Below are 15,497 nucleotides of genomic sequence, written 5' to 3'. Positions count from 1 at the left end.
ATAACACAATTGAATACTAACAACGGCGGAGTCCCAGACATGCATATCAATGAATTTTTCATTGATGGGAAATTTATCTTGTACATACATCTTACTTTGTTTAATAAGCTTTTTGAGGGTATTTTCCACAGGTATGGTCTGAGGGTTTGTTATACCATTGCATAACAAAGTAAATATTAATGATGAGAATAGCTACAGAGGAATCACATTGCTGAGTATTATTGGTAAATTATTTACGAGAACGTTAAAAACACTGATTAAATGGACTGATTTGGCAGAAACATATAATGTATCTTTAGAAGTAAAGGCGGGTTTTATATCACGTATGGGAACTGTCGATAATAGTTTCGTCCTGCATGGTATTATTACTCATATGTTGAATCAAAACAAACGTGTATACTGCACTTTTGTAGATTATACAAAAAGCCTTTGATTATGTAGTGAGAGATAATATGTGGTATTAATTGGTAAAGCTTGGAATAAGGTACAATATGCTGAATAAAATTAAATCTTTGTACGATCCGCAAGTCTATGTCTAAATTGCGGATTAAGTATTGAAACAGGTATATGGGAAAGACCGCAATCAACACCCTTAAACGATCGTATATGTACCATTTGTAATTTACTAGAAGAAGAATATCATTTTGTTTTAGAGTGCACATTGTATAAAGAACTAAGAGATATTTACCTAGGTATGATTGACAACGCCCCTGTTTACATAAATTAGTTGAACTCGTTTAACATCGAAAATGAAGCTTTTTCTCAAAAATGTAAGTGCGTTTATTTTTAAAGCATTTTAATTAAGAATAACTACGTAAGACTCCATGTTATCTGTATATGTTTGATGACATTGCCATTTATGTGTTTGTTAACAATTACACAATTACTTCAAGTGAATCAAGTACTCTAATGAACCCATAGATAAATATAAACTAGTAGTGCACCTCTCTATATCTGCATCATAACGTATTTATATTTTTTATTGTTTTTATTTCATTTGCATAAACTGTGTTTATTGTGTTACTGCTGCTTTTTGTCGCCATTGTATAAGTTCATGTTCTACCAGATGGGTCTATGACCTTCGTGGAAATGAATGTTCTGTTCTGTGTAAATATTTATAGTTAATCTGCATACAACCATATGCTGTATAGAACAACCCCCTCTATAATTCATATTAGAGTTGTTGTTTTTATTCTTTGTTTTTCTTTTAAAGAACATTTAAAATGTTACGTATCCTGTACAGTGTGTTATACATTTAGGTATAATGTAAAGATGTATATCAACGGTTGTTCAAATGGAAATGACGCCAGTTCTTACAGCTCTTTGCAATTGTATTTGCAAAAGTTACATAAAATCAACTTGCATAGTAATATTTTGTTTTGTTTACTTGGTTTGTAATTTCCATTTACAAAAATGAATGAATCTCTGTATCTATCGCCAGTTGGTACAATATACATCCCCTTTCGTCTATGATATACTGCTTGATAACTTATCTGTTCTACTATGTATAAAACTTATAATTCATTTCAAATTATCAAAGTAGAACGAGTATAGTGAAATAGTTGATTTTGAACGAAGGTTGCTTTGTATACTATTTCAAAGATATTTATTATTCGCTCAAGACACGAAATAAATGAAGTTTTTGAAAATGCGAGATATAGAGGTATTGAAATTCGGAACAAACCTCATGAATTAAATATGCCCCATACAATATTAATTAAATTTAAGCACATCAAGGATACCTATAAAAATAATTATAATGTGATAGAGCGTGTCGGTGTCTACATTTAACGCTTCAGTTAGTTTAACCATCACTCGGTCGACACTAAAAACCAAAGTTTAAAATAGGAGGACATTTCAAAATACATTTTGCTTAAAACATTTTAAGCAGGGTTTAAATCTTCAGACTTTGAGAAAGCACATTCGAAACAATGGGGATTAAAGATGTGTTCTTATTGTTTGTTCTCATCATTGGCTGTTACTGTGAAGGACCTATTCTTGAAACAAAGATTGGGAAAATTCAAGGTATACAAAGTGAAAAGACATTCAGGAATAAAACATACACCATCAACGCTTACTTGGGAATTCCTTACGCTAAGCCACCAGTTGGAGAACATAGGTTCAAACGCCCGGTGCCGTATGGGGATCTCGCATCACCATTTGACGCTTCTAAATTCGGATCGTCTTGTCCACAAATTGAACGTCCACCATTTGCAAAGTATTCTATCAACGAGGACTGTCTGTTTCTAAACGTTTACGTTCCTGCTACTGCTTCTGATCGCCCTGAAGGGCACGCCATTATGATCTGGATTCACGGAGGTGGACTTAATTACGGGGCTGGTCAACTTTATGCCGGTGAAGTTCTAGCGGCGCATGGAAACGTTATAATTGTGACCATCAATTACAGGGTGGGCGTTTTCGGATTTCTGAATATTGGTGACGAACGCGCCCAGGGGAATATGGGACTTTGGGATCAGCGTCTTGCTATGAACTGGATAAAGGAAAATATTGGAAGTTTCGGAGGCGATATTAACAGAATTACAATATTCGGAGAATCTGCAGGAGCCGTGAGTGTAAACATTCATATCATGTACCCGCCGAACAAAGGTTTATTTCAGCAGGCGATTTCTCAGAGTGGGGCCGCTAGGTCTAAATTCGGGTCCGCTGCTCCTCATGTCACGTTAGCGGCGTATTTAGGGTGTAATTTGAGCACAGCAGATGAGATTTTCTATTGTTTGAACAACACTAATGCCAAAGATGTTGTAGATATTCAGCTTCAACTTAGAACGGACATTAGCAAATATGAAGAAATCTCGTTCATGGAAACGATTGACGGCGAACTAATCAAGCGATTTCAACATGACACAATTCAAGATGGCTTAAATAATCGCCAAAGCGACGAGATCGAATTTATGCAGTCTTTAAGATATATTAACGGTGTCAATGGTAACGAAGGACTTTCAACTTTTCTTCGGATCTTAAACGCTCCACTAAACGAAATGATCGTTACCAAAGAAGTGTTGGACAATGATTATATACCAAAATTTCTCTCATATATATACCCCGGTCAAGAAGTACCTCCCGAAGTTCAGAAAGTTATTGCCTATGAATATACCAACTGGGTTGACCCAGAAGACGCGACACGAATGTTTATCAAGTATGCTGGAGATGTTACGTATAACGTTGAAAGTATGGACCTGCGAACCCTTCACCTTAAGGGAGAGGGGTCAAGAATATGGGTATACAGTTTTGAAGCAAACATGGATCAACATCTTTTATCGACACCTGATTGGGCGACAACAGCCAATCATGGAGATGACCTAGCACCTCTGTTTGGGTTCGTATGTATTTCGATGGATGCATGTAGTTAGTATCATCTTAAAAACGAACGTACGCCAAAATTGCACGATCAAGAATTTCACTTTGATAGTATGGTATTATCACCAGTTTAATTGCAGGTATAAACTGTGACAACTGCATACTCAAACAAGCTGACTCTGCTTATATATATGTATAATCGTTTTCGTTTCCAGCTACCAGATAGATTAAAAGAAAGCCTACAACATCAGCGACTATCAACCGCCTGCTTGGGAACTCGACCTCTCGGAGCGAATGATGACTTACTGGACCAACTTTGCAAAATACGGGTTCGTTGAAATGTTGAGTAATTTACTTTCAATGTGGATAAAACTATTTGAACTATACTGAGTCAGCTCTGAAATAGAGTGGTTTGTTTAACCAGTATTTATTAAAGATATTAATACAAATAGTATGAACACTAAAACTAATTAATTACGAAAGAGAACAAAATTAAACGAATTCAATTATAATTTTAAGAACAATGAACAATATAATAACGAACAAAAGTATACATTATTCTATAGAATTGAGAAGTGACCAGAACAATTATTTTTCCTGAGTGTCGTATTTGGTGAAAACAAAACTGTTTACAAGATAAAGGAGTTGGTTTTTAATAAAAAGAATATTGATTGTTTCCGTAAAGTTTAAAAATGTGTACACAATGTAAAATAATTGCTAGGTGCAGAGTGGGAGACCGAGAGAACGAGAGCGAGAGCAAAATTATGAGAGTAAGAGAAGAAGGGAGTTTGTTGTCACTCGTTATAGGATTTACTTGTCCGTCTAAATTAACACCGAAAGCGTATTGTATTGGTATAAAAACGTGTGCGAGTTGAACATGGTCTTGTTGTCTTCTGATGGACTGGTTGTATATGTGGTTTCCAATTAACACCATTAGCCAAAGTGGTACGCCTTTATTAAAGATTTGAAATACGGTGTGAGATGTTTTAAATTGGATAAACTTTCATTAATCGTTGCACATTTCCCTTCCGATTTCTCTGACTTTAAAATAAGGGATGGTAGTATCTAAATTGTATCAAAATATGACAAATATAACTGTTTAAGAAATGGTAGTGCTTTTAACTTGTTTGGTGAGAAACTAAATTTACTCTCGGGTATTTAACATGTAAATATACAAGCCGCACATTGTCCATAGACATGTACACATGGGAAAAAGCCAGCATCTAAGTCAATCGTTATTACTTACTTATTCAAATACAGTATATTTTGTTTTATACTTTAATGGAATTAAGACTGTACGCGTAAAATATACCGGCTCATAAAAGAACACACATAAATACCAAGAAGTCAAGAACGCTCCATACTGAAAATTGTCACATGCTCTGAGAAAATACCACTCTGTATTACAGTTACATGTATGTGTCAAACAAATCAGCTAAACAACATGTAACCGCCAAACCGCTTTAGTTTTTTAGAAATATTTTCAAATGTTTTTTTCCCGCTCGAATATATTAATTAAGGAATGAATTGCGGGGTTGATGTCATTATCGGGGTATGAACGCAATTGGGTTGGTCAATGTGTGTGGAGTCCGAAGGACTCCACGCGTACTTTGACCAACCCATTGCGTTCATATCCCCGATAATGACATCAACCCCACAATTCATTCCTTATATTTACACCAATAGTTCATTATTTCATTCAAGAATTGTTAAAAAAAATACTTCATTTCATTTAAGAAAATCTTTCAGTAATCCGTTCTTACCCATTCTGTAAATAGAACGACACGACTATAACCGGAAACATTTTTTTTCAAATGACGTCACAATAACGCGGGAAAAGATCAACCACTTGAAATCACTTTAAAACGTAAAATTGAAACACTTCTGGTACCAGTATATTTAAAATATAATAAACTAACACTTTTAAAAATGTTGATCTATATTTTACGGGACCTGCAGACACAATACAGCCAATAACAAGATCAATAGCATTCATGTATATTGTTATGTAATGAATTACGATCTGAGCATATCCGAAGATGTTGCGTTCTTCGCTTGATCAACGCAATTGCCGAAAGGCAGTTTATTTAAGGAATGGAAGTTGATGTGTAAATATTAGAGTATAGTTATGTTAGTTTCATATTATAGCGCGGATGTACAAGAGATCTCTGGATTCATATTCAAATACAATATATGTTTGTTTTATACCTTGTTCGTACATGAGATCGCAGAATGTATAATCAAATACAGGATATGTGTGTTATATCAACTTTTACCTGTTTATGTTAAAAGTATTTTTTAAAAACTACATACACACAAACAAAATATCATTTGCATTGTTGTCATCCATCCAGTAAGACAGATGTCTTGACTCATTTGCATTACAGACGCTTAAAAATCGTCACATCTTAACAAATCACCTTCAATTTTGTAAACCCAGTAATACTGTATACTATTTAATATAATAATGTAACTTTATTTATTAAAAACATGTTTAAAATGTGTGTGGTTAGCCATTTAATCTTAAACAAATACTTTAAGCTAAGGCAATGACCTTCCAAATGAAACAATTGATTGTCTTTCATTTTTAGAAATCCCTCCGGGAACGACTCAATCACGTGGCCGGAGTACGAGCAAGACTCCATGCGCCATCTTGTACTGGATAGGACCGACTCTATAGGAACACGACAATTTGCCAGGGAAGTTGCATTTTGGCGGGAAGTCGTTCCAGACATGATGGCGGCAAATGAAAAGTGCAGCAAAGACAAAGGACCAGGGGATATGGTAGCATCTAGTGCTAATAGTGTGTTTAGTTATTTCGGTTTATCAATTTCAATATTGTTGCAGAGCATCTACGCATGTGACATATTTTGATAGACATTTTGACGTCTTTAAAACCGTTATTTTCAGCCGTTCGGTTCCCTCGGAATGTGTCGGCGCATAACGTCACCTTATTCTAATAGTTTAGGTTTATCATTCTGAAGAAGATTTTAGCCAACATTAACTTTAGAACGTCAAGGCTAAATAAAGCTTCATCCTCCAATTCTTAGCTACAGAATCCCCCAATTCTTAGCTACAGACTTAGTGTGTTTTTTATGAGTTATTTGCAGTCATTTATTTAGCTACATATGCGAGATTTAGCTGTGTTCGAGCTTTGATCTTATTTGCTACGTGTGAATATGTCACATTGTGGTATTTCTCTAGAGCAGCTTTCGTTTAATATATCAAAACTTTAACTGATATCACGCATAATGCTGTGTGAACTATTTGTTTTTATTTTACGAAACGGTCGCACTGGTGTAATATCGATTTCAATAACCTATACTTGAGCATGTGTTATCAAATTTCGCTCAGCTACGTACCTGCAGCCTATACCGTTAATATCACGTTGTTTGCATCATGTCTGTAATGTTATCCTTTTTTCTGTTTGTACTCACTGTTTTTTTAGAATGCAACCTTTATTTGCAGCCAATGAAATGGCTACGCTCACTCCGCCCATTCTTGATCATTATGATTTTACTTTATGTCATCCAACTGATAATTATTATTGTGTAACATTGTTTTAACTTACTGTCCATCAATGCAACAACAATATCCTTTCTTGAAATATTGGACAGTCCGTTCTGAAAATAATGGACAGTAAGTACAAAATAAAGGTTGCTGCATAGTCCAATTGTTATTATTATTTTAATTATAAAATAGCTAATAGCTAATTATACGCCGTGAATATTTACGAGATTACATTTGATTACTTCCGGTAAAAATTAATATGTTCTCAATACTGATTGGTTGTGTCGTCTAGCGACACATTTTATTCCGCGCTTAATTTTATTTTATCTTTGCTTGTCATTTGACAAATAAAAAATTCGAGGGTACAAATTAAGCTTATTTTTTTCTAAGAGTCATTGTGAATCAAGAGTAAAATTGAGTCATGTCATAACAATTTAGGGGAAGTAAGCCATTGCCGTTTCGGATGAAATTATCATTTGATGATGTTTCTTTGGTGTAAGGTGTACAATCTATATAAAGCTTGATTGCATAAGTAGTTTGATAAATTTAATTTTAATAGGAAATGGTAATGATAGTCGAAAGCAAATTTAATCTTGTAGTTATTAAAATGCATTAAATATTACATGAGGCGGTGTGTATTTTTTTCGGCAATTTCTGTATCAAAGAGTTAAATGATTATAAGTGTTTTCAGAAGCGGGAAAACTCGTGTTTGGTGCCAAGAAATGAGCAAGTCCCTTTAGTAAGTTGTTGCGATCATGTGACATAGAAGAACTGAGAATAAGTACCTATACGAGTATATATAGTACAGAATGAACAAGGGGTGAAGTCATGATTTAAACTCTGATATTTACTTTGTGTAAACCGCTCTAGTACAGATTATATAAACTGTATGTGGGGTAAAACCCTGATAACGATACATATGATATACATATTAATATGTTTGTAAACACATTTCGTCATACATATAAAGCCAGTACACAATATCTCCGAAAGATTGCAAGTAGTTTTGGACTTAAAACAGAACTGTTTAAGAGAGAAACTCCCTATTGTTTTGAAAGTACTGGCGGATACCAAAGATAAACACTTTGAAGTTAACCTCTACTTCGTTAATTCGCTCAGGTATTTGCGAGAGCAAGGCTTTAATACTTAAAATAAAAGACAAAGCAAAAAAATATAAATGCGTAGAAAATTAGCGTTGACTGATATTGGGAGGAGGAGTCTCTTTATGCGGGCATTTCTTTGTATATTAGTTCCTAATAAGAATAAATCGAGAAGGTGTTTTTATTTCCATATAACGGAGAGTTATTTCATCAATGACATTATCTTCAAAACCTCCGTCTAATATCTCGGGCATGTCATTAGTCCTTGAGAAAACTTTTGGATCCCGAAAAGCAGTCGGAGACCAACTTGCATTCCTTTGTGTTAACATGTTACTACCGTCGTTTCGTCAAATTCTATGCGTAGATAGTCAATCCATTAAATCGTTTTCTTGAAAATCGCCTACGTCTAAACACTTGTTCCTCTCCATTCCTTTCTTAGGTGGGCATCCTCGACTTTATATAGGCTTTTATCTCTGGGCAGATCCAAATCGTGATGAAAGTCCTTCCGGTTTGGCAAAAACTATGTTGAACGCCTAAGAGAGCTCAAGCGGTTTGTTTTATTTAGCCATGCATGCCAGTAAGAGGTCAGAGATCAACATAATGGCTATGATAGCCATGCTCGTTTAAACAAGCTTGAGGTGGTGGATATTGTCCGCGTCGCAAGGGCGTCACGATGTTTGAACCTGTCTGCCATTGTTATTTTTGTACTCTACCTGGTAATTATGCTATAGTGAGTGTATTTTAACTGATTGTCCATTATTTGATCAAACACTTTCCATTCTTAAAACATTGGACTATTCGTTCTTAGTAGAAGTATGAATGTAGTAGATAAAAGCGAAAGAGAAAGTAGTAGTATGAGTGTAGTAAATAAAAGTTTAAGATAAAGTCGAAGTAAAGTACGTTACACAGCCTAAAACGGTAATTACTAAGGTTTTACCAAATTATGATAAAACGAAAGTTGGGAAGTCCATAGCTGATGACTCACTTCATTTGTAAGCAAACTGTATATAAACCCATTTGGTCCGTTATACTAAAGCTAGTACACTGTATCTCAGCAAGATGGCGAGTGGTTTGGATGTTGTGGATTTACGACAGGATCGTTTAAGTCAGGAACACTGTCTTATTTTGAAAGTGCTGGAGGATATCAATGTTCAACACTTCAATGTTAACCTCGACCTTATAACTTCGCTCAGGTATATGCGAGAGCGAGGAATACTAACTGAAATACAAAGAAAATGGCTGCGTAGAAAATTAAGGTCGATCGATCACGAGGAGAAAATAATATTTTGGCGGACATTCTTGTTTTATTTGTTCCGTATTAGAACAAATCGAGAGGCTATACTCAATGTTCTTGTTGAGCAGGGATTTTCGTCGCTTGCTGATGAAATAAAAGATGGGTTCATACGCTACGCAATGAATTTTGACCTATACCCAGGGGCAGATATCCCAAATGCTGACTACGTACTGAAAATGTACATGCATTGGAAAAAGAAAATCGACGATGGTACATGTCGAGAGGACCAGTTGGGAGATCTATCAAACAGGGTCAGAGAAAAAATGTTGCAACCGAATATCAACGATAGGGATTGCCAAAAATACGCGGACCAGTTTGTTGTCCTGACAAGACTGCGAAGTCAGCTATGTGCAGATCCAGATTCGGCGCTGAAACTGATAGAAAACATGAAGCTTAGCGTTCCTACCAGAGTGAATACATACTTCGCTGAAATGGTATATCATGGCAGAAATATAATTAAATCACTGGCCGAAGGAGACATCGGGCAAGCAAAGATTTACTCAAACGAAGTTGAGGAAATGTGCCTAAGATGTAAACACGTTTGTGTTAGGACAATGTTTCATCACAGAATTGTGTCTGTTTACAGGAAAGTGTATGCAGCTAACCCGAGCGAACACATATTTAAAGAAATAGAGAGTCACTGTCGAAGCGGTCTAAACGTTGTTAACTCTTTGACAACTAGCGAAGCAACGGATTTCTTTGAACTTTTTTTTCTTCTCAACATAACAGAGACAATGCTTGGCATAAATGTTGATTTTACGATAAGCCGCCAACTACATGAAAGAGATAAGTGTTTTGGAAAGGCATTCGTATACCTAGACAATATTGAAAGAAAACACGTGAAAAACATGACACCAAGATGCTGTATGAAATACAACATAAGCAAAGCACGACTTCATGAGTTTGATGATAAAGAGGTCGCAGTTGAATATATCGAAGAGGCCATAAAACTTGCGCAAAATGGATTAATATTTCCAGATCGCATTGCAAACATTGAAAGATACAGGCGCAGCATTGGTTCTTAAGCCTTACGTAAATGAGGAGAAAATAAGTTAAGATATGCATTCAGGTCCAGGGTGCAAGTCGACGACAGAGGAGGGGAGAAAAGCCTTACCAGAAACATACTGCAATGTTCCAGGAATGTGGCAAATAGTGCGCTTCGCAATCGTCAATAATGTTTTGCTTGTGGAATATTTAGACGAAGGTTATACTCTACGGGGTATAGTACGTCTTAATGATGGAGATGGAAGAAGAAAATAAGAATTTCGGCTTAGAATGAGGAAATGGATCCTGAATTTATATTGAGATGTTTCGTTGTCGGAATTAGACAGTAACGAAAGTGTGGAAACTAAACCACAAACTATGTTTACAGTAGGCTTCAGTATATACCAAGTTGATAAAAGTGAGTATGTGTGTGTTAACAGACACTGGTTTTATTAACGTTCGGGTAATAACTTGTCATTGCTCTACCTGTAGCAGCGTTTAATGATTCTACTATTGTAGTAAGAATCAAATTAGTCGTTCCAATAAGGGACACAGTAGTTCTTCATGATCCAATGCCCGTTTTCTATAACATGCATATGGTGTGTGTATGATGACTACCATGTTAAAATTTGCTGAAATTAACATGCAAATAAGTAAATAACGGCTTTTGAATTTTGGAAAAGTACATTATTATTTGTTGTATTCTTACTTGAATTTTCATTAAACTATGTATAAATCCCTTTGCGTGATGAAATAACTTATGTTAGTGTATGATATCAATCTTTTGACAAGAGCACTTAAAATACTAGTTTCGAGTATAGAGATACATATCATAATACGATGAAGTGTATACAGAAAAAGAAGATACAGAACAAAATGGATGTTATCTCTCTTAAAAAGATTCTGTTTTAATTATAACATCGCTTACTACATTGTGTAAATAGTATTTTTGAAACTGTATATACCATAATCTATATAATACCCCTTCCGCCTCTATAACGCAATTGACACTTTTTGTGTGTGTTTTGTTGTTGTTTTAGACATTATTTAACTTGTTACGTTTGATATAGATTTAGCTAAAATCGCAAATACATGATGTATAATGATTAAATGGAAAATGTCGTCAGTTAGCACAGCTTTTTGCAATTGTATTTATAAAATTTACATATAATCAATTAGTATATAGTAATAGTTTGTTTTGTATATTTTGTTGGTTATTGCGAATGATGGTACTCCGGTTACTGATTATATGAAGTCATAAATGCCTGTAGCTATAATCATTTAAAGTTCTATAAAATCTCACGCTTTTTGCTGTTTTCACGTTAAATTGTATATATGCTATCGTTTACTTTCTTTGAAATAAAGGTTCTGTGTTCTTGTGCTGTTGTTTTTACAAAAAGAACGATCAGATGTCTTACCAACGTTTCCATAGAACAGGGACTTTTGTAAATTTGAATATTCAATTTGATTAATTTCAAAAATGTATACTGGAAATGTGTAATTGATTTGACTGTTTACATAGGCGTTATAACTTGAGGTAACCATACGTATATGCCTTTTATAATTAAAGAAACAAATAATCATATCAATAGCATTGATTGCTCCTCGATAGAGATATACAAAACTGACACGATATTAAATTTCGTGCTTTGGGTGACTTCCAAATTATTGTTTATTAAACAAACTTTTCTCCATTAGCAGGACTTTGCATATTTGTTATATAAAGTTGGGTTGTGTTCCATTATTAATGAGCTGTTTTGTAACGCTACCTTATTTAAACCAGGTTGGATCACAGATTTCGTGATATGGTAGAATCAAGGTCATCTTGAAAACAAAAAAGAAAACATCGACCTTATAACTTTGAAGATAAACCTTCTTTTATAACTGGTATGCGTCTCCTGATATCTAAAGAAATGAATTAGTACCTAAAAGTATAATGATACACAATCATAATCATGATTTGTTTAATGCGCTACATACATATCGCACAGTGTGATTTTGTGTTAAGAAAACGTTGGATTTAAGATCAACGAACATTCTCGATTAATCCGAGAGGACTATTTGCATGCTTCGGTTGTGGTTTATTTTTCGTCTAATGAGTTGGTGGAAAACATACTTTAAAAAAGAAAATACTGTTTACCGAAAACAGTATAATCCTATTTAACAAGGACAATGATAATAAAGAGAGTGTAACTCTTCCCCTTTTGGTTAATCGAGATATATCAATTTCAATATAATGATATTTCTGACACTCAAGTTTTCAACTGAAATTCGCAATTTACGAGGTTTTATCATTCGCTTGTTTTTTTTATGAAACAGTCGATACTTTTTTTGAAGAATGAATACACATAAGTATCGCTTCGATTGACATTGAACGTAATGGTATGTCCAACACTTTAAACGGCACTATCAGTGGCCTTACTCACACGGGCAGGGTGCGTTGTTTTGACACAACCCTTTGACCAGCCCTCCCCCCACCACTTTTTTTAAATCCCAGGCTTATTAATAATGAAGGGGGAACTGTTACTTATGTTAACTTACAAAAAAACATTTTTTAATATTAATTATATTAAAGATAAAAGAATAAAAATGAAAATGAAAATTTGTAAGTTTATTAGTAACAGTTCCCCGATCATTATTTATAAGCCTTGGATTTAAAAAAAAAATGGTGGGAGGGGCGTGGTCAAACGGTTATGTCAAAACAACGCACCCTGTCCCTGTGGCCTAACTGGTATTCTTTTTATATCAGATATACGTTATACGGTACTACAGGACAAAGACGATATTGTTCACGGTGGAGAACCCACGTGACTTATTTGGTAAAGTGCACGGCGACAAATGTCAACAAGTCTCGATTCAGGTAAGGTTTTTAAAGATAACTTTCTTAATATTTGGAGAATTTTTGTGAAATAAAGACCATAAACCCCGCATTTAAGAGCTCTATCCACGGTAATAAAGAACTTTCTCTAATATCCTAAAGTTTTCCTGAAAATCTTGACCAACTGATTTCTCAGAGTTGAAATCTAAGGCAAAGTACACGGCTTTTGACAAATCTATTGCTTTACTTCATGTTAGCCGTAAATAATTCATACACAAATCTTATTTTAAGCAAATTTTATGTATTTTATAGTTTTCAGCGTGTATTGTTTAACTTCTAGTTATTTCAAAGGTAAAAATGAACTAAAACCAAATTGATAAAGTACACGGACATTTTAGGATGATAAAGTACACGGTCATTTTAGTTTATGTTTGAAAGTAGAGTGCGGTTTACAAACTAATAGTTATATAAGCATTTTCTATTCGTGAAGTCAGAATGTATAGTGTTTAGTTTTTATTTAAGTTATATCAATAAATTTTGCATTATATAACGCACACCTAAATAACTAAATATTTAGCAATCATATTTAATGAGGAGTTGAAAGATAGTCTATGGGATAATTTAAGAGAAAGTCTGCCATTATAAGTTCGATTACTTTTAAATATGCAGATCAATACAGAATCATACATACATTTCTTCAAAAATCAGATAGTTTTACTTATAAATTATAATCTGGACCGACGGCGAATAAAACATCTCTGTAGTTAGCGGCCCGTTTGTGATGATTATAAATTTCATGAATGTTCCTATTTTGATGTGATATAAAACAATAAATAGGCACATCACAATTAGTTTATACATATTTCCACATTTAAAGCATATTGTTCATACCTTTCAGGTAACGATGAATATTTTATTTGGTTCAGTCTGAACACTTATCTGATCTACATCAGTAAAACTGCGGTCGTTCGAACAATACAGACAGGAACTCATTGTAAAGATGGAGGCTCGGAGTTAGATGGGAAACAGCAAGGAGGAATGAGAGCACACTATATTACCAACTTACAGGCTAGGACTAAGACTTGAACATCTAGATAAGAGCATGGAACATTAGAATGTTCTAGACTAAAGGCTGAAATGTGATTACAAAATAATTGTGTTTCAAAGCTTGCTGAATTATATAAGATACGTGCAGTTAAGAGTTTAAAGGACATCAATGGGAAAATGACAACAATGCATCTCTAAACCTTGTGAAAATGTTTTATGCTCAATCCGTTTTCATACTAATTTTACACAGCATTTTTTTCAGTACTGTAAGACAAACGAACATTTTGAAAGAGCACCATTTGGTAACAGTACGTTTTGCTATTTATCTTAATAAAATGTTAAACTCATCAAAACGTTATTTTAACTCGGCAACATACTGGAATGCACTTCTAACTAGACTATTGTGATCTTTCAATGTGTCCTGATTAGGTGTGTTTCGCCTTAACGTGCCTGCTGAGTCCAGATTTGAACTTGAATGCTGAGCGACACTGTAGACATTTGTGACGTGTCATTCCCCTGTGTCTAGTAGAAATCTGGTCACTGAAATTGGTCGTGTCACCCAATTTGAACCCACACACATCACAGGTTAGCTTCAATTGGCCGCTTTCGCGTCTTTCGTGTATTTTCAAGTCTTGCAAGAGCAGTTTTGCCACAATATTTGCAAACGTGCAACTTTGTCTCGCCGTGATTGCTGCACCTATAAAAAAGACATGTACTGTCATAAGTTAGCGAGAAATGCTGGCAATGTCAGTAATTGAATATAATTTATAAAAAACACTATATTACTGCCACGCAATGAGTGTTTGATCGTGTAATCAGCATCATAAAACTAAACGACCCTGTCCACTGAAACACGGACCACATTATTATGTGAATAACGCAACTCCTAAAAAACGTTGAAAACACAGTCAGACGACGGCAAATCTTAACCTCTACACGAGGGGAGTCATAATAAAAGTATAACTTTAGTATATTCTTATTTCTCTGCGAAAAAATAATGCTAAAAACTAACCAGTGTCTGTGTAAACACTAAACACTTTCCCACAAAAACGATGGCAATTGACCAGAATGCCTTCTATCGTGGTCTACTAGGTGTTGTTTTTTTTATTTAAAAATGCCATTCCGCATTCTTTGCATAAAGTCGGAGTCTTCATATTCTGAAATGAAAAAAATGTCACAAAATCATAAGTCTATTAAATCAGCTAGCAATCGAAGACATTAAAAGTACAAGAACACTTTTCTTTCTCAAAATTGACAAAATGAAAAGTTATTAAGCAGTAAATGTGTTACTGTTTACCATGTATAATGAATACAAACACGTTTTACATATACGATACGAAAAAGAAGTGGAACACCCTTTACAAAAACTTCAAGCCCTTTATATGTCAATTGCGAATATATTGTTAAAATACGGGACTGAATTTTA

The 15,497-nt window shown here is 34.5% G+C and overlaps 2 protein-coding genes across 2 annotated transcripts; both read left to right on the top strand.

Annotated features, from left to right (window-relative positions):
- The first annotated feature begins 1,512 nt into the window (after window positions 1–1,512).
- Window positions 1,513–6,959, top strand: LOC128236867 (neuroligin-4, Y-linked-like). The gene is made up of 3 exons (XM_052951997.1): window positions 1,513–3,337; window positions 3,534–3,647; window positions 5,910–6,959. The coding sequence occupies exons 1-2, from the start codon at window positions 1,932–1,934 to the stop codon at window positions 3,547–3,549; spliced, it is 1,422 nt and encodes a 473-aa protein (XP_052807957.1). The 5' UTR covers window positions 1,513–1,931; the 3' UTR covers window positions 3,550–3,647; window positions 5,910–6,959.
- Window positions 6,960–8,958: 1,999 nt separating this feature from the next.
- Window positions 8,959–11,581, top strand: LOC128240335 (uncharacterized). Its single transcript, XM_052956977.1, has one exon. It carries the CDS (start codon window positions 8,988–8,990, stop codon window positions 10,245–10,247), a length of 1,260 nt encoding a protein of 419 aa, XP_052812937.1. The 5' UTR covers window positions 8,959–8,987; the 3' UTR covers window positions 10,248–11,581.
- The last annotated feature ends 3,916 nt before the right edge of the window (window positions 11,582–15,497 follow it).

The sequence above is a fragment of the Mya arenaria genome, chromosome 1, assembly GCF_026914265.1.
Source record: "Mya arenaria isolate MELC-2E11 chromosome 1, ASM2691426v1".
In the NCBI taxonomy this organism is placed as follows: Eukaryota; Metazoa; Mollusca; class Bivalvia; order Myida; family Myidae; genus Mya; species Mya arenaria.
The sequence above is the reverse complement of the archived record's forward strand: the minus strand, read 5'-3'. Positions and strand labels throughout refer to the sequence as shown.